This window comes from Ictalurus furcatus, chromosome 2 (assembly GCF_023375685.1).
Source record: "Ictalurus furcatus strain D&B chromosome 2, Billie_1.0, whole genome shotgun sequence".
Taxonomy (NCBI): Eukaryota; Metazoa; Chordata; class Actinopteri; order Siluriformes; family Ictaluridae; genus Ictalurus; species Ictalurus furcatus.
In genome coordinates, this window is record NC_071256.1 from 39576684 (window position 1) to 39588239 (window position 11556).

General features: G+C 45.0%; 1 protein-coding gene across 2 annotated transcripts in view; it reads left to right on the top strand.

Moving 5' to 3' along the window:
- Window positions 1–1131: 1131 nt before the first annotated feature.
- Window positions 1132–11556, top strand: part of brsk1b (BR serine/threonine kinase 1b) — a 31623-nt gene continuing 21198 nt past the window's right edge. For both annotated transcript variants that reach the window (XM_053619486.1, XM_053619478.1), the window contains exons 1-3: window positions 1132–1783; window positions 5791–5885; window positions 6608–6693. In XM_053619486.1, the coding sequence (XP_053475461.1) occupies window positions 1696–1783; window positions 5791–5885; window positions 6608–6693 (269 nt within the window). In that variant the 5' untranslated portion in view covers window positions 1132–1695. The remainder of the gene's footprint in view (window positions 1784–5790; window positions 5886–6607; window positions 6694–11556) is intronic.

The window sequence follows — 11556 nt, forward strand, 5'->3', positions numbered from 1 at the left end:
TAACAGCTGCAGTCATTTATAGCGCTAGCATTAGCATTAGCACATGATGACTCAGGTGACTCAGGGGTTGTTTTATTATTATATTTTATTACACACATACACACACACACAGTCTCATCAGACGCGTTTTCAGAGGAATGATTTCATTTTATAACTGATGTATTGTTAGACTAAAGCGCGAGCGCCTGTGTAGGAGGGATGTGATTGGATAACAGGATCACAGGAGAGCTGTGACTGGATCATTTAGTCATTTGCATATTTTGCACACAAAGAAACAAGATGATGATGATTTATTTTTCTTTATTACAAAATACACATCAAATTTATACACTGCTGATTTTTGATGAACATATTATAAGATAAAGTGTGTAAATGGGAAAGGAGAGAGTAATGGTGATTCGATGAGGTGATAAGGTGAAGACTAGATAGAATCGAAGATTAGGTAAGGTGATCAGATGATGTGATTAGATGAGGTGATTAGACGACGTGATGGTGAACTGCACAGTGCAGCTGATGGGAGTGATGGAGAGGATGCGCGTTCACGAGGGCTCGCGCAGGGCGGGGACGCGCGGGCGCAGGAGGAGAGAGGAACCCGGATGCTGATGCTGATGGAGAGAGAAGAAGGAAGGAGAAGGAGGAGAAGATAAAAAAAGAAAAAAAAAAAGAAAAGAAACCCCACACACAGAGGAATGATCCACAGGGATGAAGGAGCGCTACGGCCACGGAGAGACTGAACGGAGACGGCAGTGAAAGAGTGGAAGAGAAGCTGGAAGAGAAGACAGAAACCGGGATCGCCATTTTTTTATCCTGAGGATGTCCGGTAGCCGGGAGACGGGAGGAGAGCGCGGGGAGGAGCTGCTGTGAGGGAGACGAGGATAATATTCCACCTGCTCATCATCATCATCCTCCTGAAATGCCGGCTTTCCTCAGAGAAACGCTTTCTAACCGAAACAGGACAAAAACGCAGTGACTGTGATCCTGCGGGAGAATTTCCCCGAGGCGGAGGTCGCTCTCTCCCCGGCCTGCTCTGCCCCACACCCGGATGCGCGGCCTGGACATCACCGCGGCTCAGCTACCCGCTAGCGCACACACACACACACACACACACACACACACACACACAGATTAACTGAAAAAGGGGGAACGTTTCCAGGAGTCAGAGATGGATATGTTATTATTTATTAGATGACAGGCTTTTATTTGTTTTTATTTATTTATTTATTTTATCATATCATCCTGTCAATAACTGGGTCACTTCCGGTCTCTGAGTCATCCCTGTCCTACCGCAACTAGCACTCCGTTCATCATTCATTAAAAAAATTAATCCTCTCCGGCTTTTTTATGATCACGTCTGTCTCCTCATCTTCACCTTCATCATCATCATCACAGACTTCCGGTCAGACAAACTGTCTCCTGGATCATCTTTCAGTTCTAAAGCCGCGGCAGAACTCATCTTCCGGTCGGATCAGGAGCCACAGCGTCCCGGGGAACTGTTCAGCCCTGTTCACATCAACAAGGCAGCTGGAGAGCGAGCAGGAGCAGAGCAGGTCTCACCATCACCTGCAGCCCGGCTGTAATGTCGGACAGGCGCGTGACGTCATCACGCAGGACGCAGCGCCGCGCACTGAACCGGAAGTGACAGTGATTCCTTAATTGTTGTGGTCACTTCATTAAAACTGTTCATTAGTGAGCATCATGTCCAGTAAAGAGGTGTCCAGCAGTCACCCTGCGCAGTACGTGGGGCCGTATCGCCTGGAGAAGACCCTGGGGAAAGGACAGACAGGTACAAATCACACTTTATTATTATTATTATTATTATTATTATTATTAATATTAAAATACAGTTACAGTAGTACACTAGTGTGTCATTATTAACATGGAGAAGAAGAACAGACAGGTAAACTCTCTCATACACACTCATACGGTTATATTTTTACATTTAATTAGTCGTGAATAACGGTACAGGTATAGGTGATGACATCACTAAACTAGCTTTTTCTGCTGTGTTATGTGAAATCTGCATCGTTTTAGTAAATTACTGAAGCAGGAGAGATGTTTAAGAAGTCCGCTTGAAGAAAACAGCAACAAACCGTAGCGTGTCTCATAACCAAGTAACCGATTACTGTGAATAATGATGCCACAAAACAGTTGTTGAAAAGGAGGTCAGAGATTTATACCTTATTTATAGCTACTGTACTATTATTATTATTTTAATAAACCGCTAAACGAGTTTGTTGTGTAGAATATTCCAGCGCTTTCTGTAACAGATAAAGAGTCTCGCCGATGCGCTGCAGTGTTTTATTTATTTAACGTTGTCTTATTCAGTCCCTCCTGGATTTCGCAAAGCAAATGCCGTGATAGTCGGAGGAGCTGCCGATTTTCTCTAAGTTTCTGCAGATTCTGGCCGAGACGCGTCACGTGACGTCATCACGACCAGCATTCAGCCGAAGGCGTCTTCGATTCAAGTGCGTCGAACACGAATACAGTTAAAAGCTCTCGTTTACCTACAAACATCACAGCGAAAGAGCGCGCAGAACAATTTCGTGCGATTGCAAATTCACAAAATCGTTTAGTTCTCTGCAAAAAAAAGCACAAAAAAACTGTGCAATCCTGTACGGACTGAATTATTTAACAATAAGTCGTTACCGTGGTTTTGGTTTGTTTCCTACTTTTTCACCACAGCATCATGAAAAATGCATTGGCGTGATATCACTGTGTGATACGATGATATAATATCCATATCGTGATCAATTATATCACAATATAACGTTCTGAGATATCACAGGTATCGTCGTATCTTTTATTATCTAACATTTAAAAAATTATGAAGCTGAACTGGTTATAATTTTGTACTGAATAATTTTTTATGTATTATTAAAACATATTAATCTAATATATTTTTATTATTTTCAGTTTAAGTAATTCATTTTTGTAGTTTTTATTTTTCTGTTTAAAAGCAGAACTGAACTGTTTTACAGTAAAGCTGTACACAGATCAGCCAGAACATTAAAACCACTGACAGGTGACATGAGTAACGTTGATGATCTCGCTACAGAGGCACCTGTAAAGGGGTGGGGTTTATTTATTTATTAGGCAGCAGGTGAACAGTCGGTTCTGGAAGTTGACGTGTTGGAAGCAGGAAAAATGGGCGAGTGTAAGGATCTGAGCGACTGACCAGGGCCAGATTGTGATGGCTAGACGACTGGGTCAGAGCGTCTCCAAAACAGCAGGTGTTGAGGGGTGTTCCTGGTATACAGTGGTTAGTACCTACCAAAAGTGGTCCAAGGAAGGAGAACCTGTGACCCGGCGACAGAGTCATGGGCTCCCAAGGCTCAATGATGGTGTTTGTGCGTGGCTTAACTGGGGAAGAGACGGCACCAGGATGCACTATGGGAAGAAGGTGAGCTGGTGGAGGAAGTGAGAAGCTCTGGGTGATGTTCTGCTGGGAAACCTTGGGTTTCATGTGGATGTTACTGTAGCACGTACCACCTACGTAAACTGTTGCAGACCGAGTTCACCCCTTCATGGTAACAGTATTCCCTAATATCAGTGGTCTCTTTCAGCAGGATGATGCTCCTCACACACTGCAAACATTGTTTGAGGAACATGACGAAGAGTTTAAGGTGTTGACTTGACCTCCAAATTCCCCAGAACTCAGTCCGATCGAGCGTGTGTGGGATGTGCTGGACAAACAAGTCTGATCCACGGAGGCCCCACCTCACACCTTAGGACTTAAAGGATCTGCTGCTAACGTCTTGGTGCCAGATACCACAGCACACCTTCAGAGGTCTTGTGGAGTCCATGCCACGATGCTCAGAATCGTTTTGACGGCACAAGGGGGATGTACACAGTATTAGGCAGGTGGTTTTAATGTTATGGATGATGGGTGTGTATCGTGCTTCATATAGTGTATGATGGGGTATGGTGGCATATGATGGGGTATGTTGGTGTATGATGGGGTATGGTGGCGTATGATGGGGTATGGTGACGTATGATGTGGTATGTTGGCGTATGATGGGGTATGTTGGTGTATGATGGGGTGTGGTGGCATATGATGGGGCGTGGTGGCCTATGACGGGGTGTGGTGGCGTATGACGGGGTGTGGTGGCGTATGACGGGGTATGGTGGCGTTTGATGGGGTATGTTGGCATATGATGGGGTATGGTGGGGTATGGTGGCGTATGATGGGGTATTTTGGTGTATGATGGGGTATGTTGGCGTATGATGGGGTGTGGTGGCGTATGATGACATATGATGACATATGATGGTGAATGTTGGGGTATGATAGTGTTTGATGACATATGATGGCGTATGATGGTGAATGGTGGCGTATGGTGGGGTATGATGGCGTATAGTGGGTTATGGTGGAGTATGATGACGTATGGTGGCATATGGTGGGGTATGATGGCGTATGGTGGGGTATGATGGCGTATGGTGGCGTATGGTGGAGTATGATGACGTATGATGGTGTATGTTGGAGTATGATGATGTATGATGGTGAATGGTGGGGTATGATGACGTATGTTGACAAATGATGGTGCATGGTGGGGTATGATAGTATATGATGACATATGATGGCATATGATGGTGAATGGTTTGGTATGATGGTGTATGGTGGTGTATGATGGTGTGTGGTGGGGTATGGTGGGGTATGATGGCATATGGTGGTGTATGGTGGGGTATGATGACATATGATGACATATGATGGCGTATGGTGGGGTATGGTGGGGTATGATGGCGTATGGTGGAGTATGATGACGTATGATGGCGTATGGTGGAGTATGATGATGTATGATGGTGTAAGGTGCAGTATGATGGCGTATGGTGGAGTATGATGGCGTATGGTGGAGTATGATGACGTTTGATGGCGTATGGTGGGGTATGATGGCGTATGGTGGAGTATGATGGCGTATGGTGGAGTATGATGACCTATTATGGTGCATGGTGGGGTATGAGGCGTATGGTGGGGTATGGTGGCGTATGGTGGAGTATGATGACGTATGATGGCATATGGTGGAGTATGATGGCGTATGGGGGCGTATGGTGGAGTATGATGGCGTATGGTGGCATATGGTGGGGTATGGTGGCGTATGGTGGAGTATGATGGCGTATGGTGGAATATGATTACGTATGATGGCTTATGGTGGAGTATGATGGCGTATGGTGGAGTATGATGACCTATGATGGCGTATGGTGGGGTATGGTGGGGTATGATGACGTATGGTGGAGTATGGTGGGGTATGATGACGTATGGTGGAGTATGATGACCTATGATGGCGTATGGTGGGGTATGGTGGGGTATGATGGCGTATGATGGGGTATGATGTTTAATGATGGTTTATTCTGGTGTAAGCTAGTGTAGGATGCACATTACTACAGAATCACCTAAGAATCAATCTCCAGCTGAGGTTTCATGATGGCTAGCCGCAGTTCCAGTTCCTTACTGCACAGCAAGTGATATTATTATTATTATTATTATTATTATTATTATTGTTGTTATTATTATTGTTACACCTCCTCTACTCTCCACACACCTGACATGGTGGAGATACTCGCTTCACTGTGCTCCACTGTCTGTTTCATGTAAATTGTGTTTCAGTAAATGTCACACTGCCCCCAGGTGGACCCTCAGATTTGAGTGAGGCTCCTCCCACTCAGTTGTATTTTAAGCTCCTCCCACTCAGGTGTGAGTCAGGTCACAGGTCAGAGCATAGGGACAGTAACATGCTCCTCATTAACATTAATGTGTGTGTGTGTGTGTGTGTGTGTGTGTGTGTGTGTTATGTTCAGGTTTGGTGAAACTGGGTGTCCACTGTATCACAGGACAGAAAGTGGCTATAAAGATTGTAAACAGAGAGAAACTCTCAGAGTCTGTCCTCATGAAGGTAACACACACACTCACTCACACACACACACACACACACACACACACTCACTCGCACACACACACACACACAATCACACACTCACTCACTCACACACACACACTGACACACACACACACACACAATCACACACTCACTCACTGACACACACACACACACACATACACACACACAATCACACACTCACTCACTGACACACACACACACACACATACACACACATACTCACTCACAATCACACACACACTCACTCACAATCACACACACACACACACTTACACACACACACTCACACACATACACACACACACACGCATACACTTGCTCACACACACTCACTGACACACACACACACACACGTATAATCCATTAAATCAGTGAGGAGATTTTTGTGACATCCCCACAATAAATACTAGAACCTGAATGTTAGAAATGTTAAAAAGATTAGTTTGAACTGAGATACATTAGTTTTGCATTAATAAACATCAGATTAAAAGTCTGATCTGCTGGTGTGTATGATTAGAGCGGCAGAATGAATCAGATTTCCCGCCTCCTCAGTGATTTAAACCCGTAACTGTGGTGTTGATGAGGTTCAGTATATTCAGTATCACTGTGTGTCTAATTAATATTAATTAATAATGTTCCTCTTACGCCTCCTCAAATTACATCTAACTCTGCACAACTCTGTGTGTGTGTGTGTGTGTGTGTGTGCGCGTGCGCAGGTGGAGAGAGAGATCGCCATTCTGAAGCTAATCGAACATCCGCACGTCCTCAAACTGCACGATGTGTACGAGAATAACAAATACCTGTAAGTGTGAACACACTCTTGTTCTGTGTGTGTGTGTGTGTGTGTGTGTGTGAGAGAGAGAGAAAGAGAGAGAGAGAGCTGACTGTGAAAATAAAATAGTCATACTTATGGACTCTAATGGCAAATTTATCAAACCAAATCAACTATTTCCAAGTCAAGATGTGCACATGCTGAAATGCAGACACACAGGCCACGCACCGGAGCTTCTACAGAAATGGCCTGAGGAATCACAATTACATCATAGTGCACAGTGGAACCAACCTGCTGCGTTCTCTACTCCAGAAAACAGACAGGGAAATCTGCAGAGTCGCCGAAAGAACGTCCAGACTATTCCCAAACACCAGAGTCGTCGTCTCCACCGTACTGCCCAGAAATAACGTAGCACCTGCAGTTATACACCAATCAACATGGAGATCACAACTCCCCAACGTGCACCACACCTCCATCCACCTCTGGCACCCGTATGATGGACTGCACCTCAATCAGGAAGGAGCAAGAGCATTTCCCAAGGCTCACAAAGACGTGTCCTTAGAAAGAAAAACAGACATCCCTCTTCATCTGGACAACAGGAGACAACAACAAGAGGAACCCACTGCTGGGATCCACAGACCAACCAGACTCCACCCACTGCCACACTAACTCTGCCCACTGCCATCTCGACTCCACCCACTGCCAGGGCAGATCAGACATCAGCACAACAAAACACCCATCCCCGAGCTACGTACAAGCTGGTACAGAAACCCCACCCTACCCCGCACCACCAAGCACCTGCTCCACCCACCACCACCATGCCCACATTACAGGAACTGGGAGAGATTACTCACCTTCTCACCACCCTATATGACAACCTGCTCACACAGGTCTGCTGATTACAGCTAATACATCCCAAAGGAACTACATTTATTAATATTACACTACTAATTAAAACTACTTTTATAATTATAGTATTACAATGATATAATATTGATAATATAATTATAATAACTATTATGAACTATTAATAGCTATTATCAGCTGGGAATTGAAATGTAGAGCTTGGGATAGCAAGGATAGTGATAATTATAAGAGTTAACTTTAAAGCTGTTACTGTTATATTGTTCCGTAATCTTTTATTTTCTCTGTGATATACCTTTCCTTTTATTTAAATACTTTGTTTACGATCCACTATCTTCACACCTAACTACCTAAATGACCTCTTTTAAAATAAGCTCCTGGAACATCCATGGCCCGTGTTCCTCAGCCTTTGGAAACAAGAGCACAATTTCTGACTTTGTCCAGGGCCTGAGGAACATGGACATCGCCATCTTACAGGAAACCTGGAACCACGCTGCCATGCCGACACTCTGTCCACCTCAGTACATAGAGATCATACTGCCCCTTATAAACAAACCCAACATTAAATATGGACTAGCATCAGGAGGTATTATCACATGGTGTCATGAAAAGTTTAAAAACTCCATCACACCGATCAAAACAGGAGAATCACGCATCCGGCTCAGACTAAAGCAGCAGTATACCTGTGTGCAGGTTACATCCCACTACACCTGTCCCCCTGTTCTAACGAGGACTTTCCCTCCCTGAAGCAGAGATCTCTCCGTTTCAGACGCAGAGAAACGTTTTACTATGCTGTGATCTAAACGCTTGAATCGACCAAGAGATTGATCTGAAGGGAGATAAACACGTTTTCCAAAACATTCCAATACACCACCAGGACGACAAATCACAAAGAAACAGTTGTGACAAAATAATAAATAAAAACGGAAGACAGTTGTTAGTAAAAGTCTAGGTTCATTTATAGTAAACGGGTGAATCCTAGAGGACTCTGTGGGCAGATTCACAAACTGCTGGAGGTCAGGATGTAGTGCAGTGGACTACTGCATCACAGACTTAAACCCAAACCTCATTAACAGACTCACAGTGAGACCCTAAACCCTGCTAACACACCACTACTTGTCTGTACTGTACCTGAACCAGTCACAGAGAAACACCACCTCCTCACCACACACTCGTACCGCTAGACCCGAAACCTCAATGGACTCGATCCAAAATAAAAACCTACAATTAAACATGGATAATAACATTATCATAAACATGTTAGACTATTTTGACTATATCTCCTAACTTCGACAACACAGCCCTGGAATGAGTTTAGCCACTGAAGTTATTAATCGTATATTTACAACATTGTTAACAATCTCTAAGGTTAATCCAAGCAGAACAAATATAACCAGAACCAAAACAAAAGCCAAACAGGAACGGTTCGCTGGAGAGTGTGAGATCCCAACACAACAGCTAAAAAAATCTCAGATAAAAAACTTAAAGAGCGCACAAACACACAGTACAGACTGCAGGTCACGACAACCTTAAATACTCCTGAACAAACTCTAAAAACCTGCACAAATCACCTGAACAAACAGCTGTACAAAACGGAACAATCTGGAACAACTACTTCACAGATTTATTGAAACCTGTCGACCCTGAAGCATCAGAAATGAAGAAGAACGGTGACAAATTTGTCCCCAGAAACTACAGAGGCGTTAGCATTAGCAGTGGTCTGGGTAAAGTGTTCTACAGTGTTCTTCATACACACATTCTCACATTCTCTCACAAACACAATGTCCTAAATAAAAACAAAGCGAACAAAACACACACACACATCACTGCACATTGGGTAACACACAACTCCAACAGAAAACATCATACACTTGCCTCGGTGTAACCCTCAGCAGCACAGGGAGCTTTAACCTGGCCGTACAATCGCTCGCAGATAAAGCACGCAGAGTCTTCTACACAATAAAATCCAAACTCCACACCAATCCCCATTCCAATCTGACTAAATCTCCACCATTTAGTAATCACACCAGTGCTCCTATACACAAGTCAAATATGGGGCCCAGTAATCAAAGACAAAATCTGGGACAACAATCCTGCGAAAAATTCCAAACTGAATTCTGTAAAACTCTACTGAAAACTAACCGCAACTCCACCAACTAGTCCACCAACAACTCCATCAACAACTCCATCAACAACTCCAACAACTCCACCAACAACTCCATCAACAGCTCCGCCAACAACTCCATCAACAGCTCCGCCAACAACTCCATCAACAACTCCGCCAATAACTCCGCCAACAACTCCATCAACAACTCCGCCAATAACTCCGCCAACAACTCCATCAACAACTCCATCAACTCCGCCAACAACTCCGCCAACAACTCCATCAACAACTCCATCAACTCCGCCAACAACTCCGCCAACAACTCCATCAACAACTCCGCCAATAACTCCGCCAACAACTCCATCAACAACTCCATCAACTCCGCCAACAACTCCGCCAACAACTCCATCAACAACTCCATCAACAGCTCCATCAACAACTCCATCAACTCCGCCAACAACTCCGCCAACAACTCCATCAACAACTCCGCCAATAACTCCGCCAACAACTCCATCAACAACTCCATCAACTCCGCCAACAACTCCGCCAACAACTCCATCAACAACTCCGCCAATAACTCCGCCAACAACTCCATCAACAACTCCATCAACTCCGCCAACAACTCCGCCAACAACTCCATCAACAACTCCATCAACAGCTCCATCAACAACTCCATCAACTCCGCCAACAACTCCGCCAACAACTCCATCAACAACTCCGCCAATAACTCCGCCAACAACTCCATCAACAACTCCATCAACTCCGCCAACAACTCCGCCAACAACTCCATCAACAACTCCGCCAATAACTCCGCCAACAACTCCATCAACAACTCCATCAACTCCGCCAACAACTCCGCCAACAACTCCATCAACAACTCCATCAACAGCTCCATCAACAACTCCATCAACTCCGCCAACAACTCCATCAACAGCTTCGCCAACAACTCCATCAACAGCTCCGCCAACAACTCCACCAACAACTCCGCCAACAACTCCATCAACAACTCCATCAACAACTCCAACAACTCCATCAACAACTCCATCAACAACTCCGCCAACAACTCCATCAACAACTCCGCCAATAACTCCGCCAACAACTCCATCAACAACTCCATCAACTCCGCCAACAACTCCGCCAACAACTCCATCAACAACTCCGCCAATAACTCCGCCAACAACTCCATCAACAACTCCGCCAATAACTCCGCCAACAACTCCATCAACAACTCCATCAACTCCGCCAACAACTCCGCCAACAACTCCATCAACAACTCCATCAACTCCGCCAACAACTCCGCCAACAACTCCATCAACAACTCCATCAACAGCTCCATCAACAACTCCATCAACTCCGCCAACAACTCCATCAACAGCTTCGCCAACAACTCCATCAACAGCTCCGCCAACAACTCCACCAACAACTCCGCCAACAACTCCATCAACAACTCCATCAACAACTCCAACAACTCCATCAACAACTCCATCAACAACTCCGCCAACAACTCCATCAACAACTCCGCCAATAACTCCGCCAACAACTCCATCAACAACTCCATCAACTCCGCCAACAACTCCATCAACAACTCCGCCAACAACTCCATCAACAACTCCATCAACTCCGCCAACAACTCCATCAACAACTCCATCAACTCCGCCAACAACTCCATCAACAGCTCCGCGAACAACTCCATCAACAGCTCCATCAACAACTCCATCAACAGCTCCGCCAACAACTCCATAAACAACTCCATCAACTCCGCCAACAACTCCATCAACAACTCCGCCAACAACTCCATCAACTCCGCCAACAACTCCATCAACAACTCCATCAACTCCGCCAACAACTCCATCAACAGCTCCGCGAACAACTCCATCAACAACTCCATCAACAACTCCATCAACAGCTCCGCCAACAACTCCATC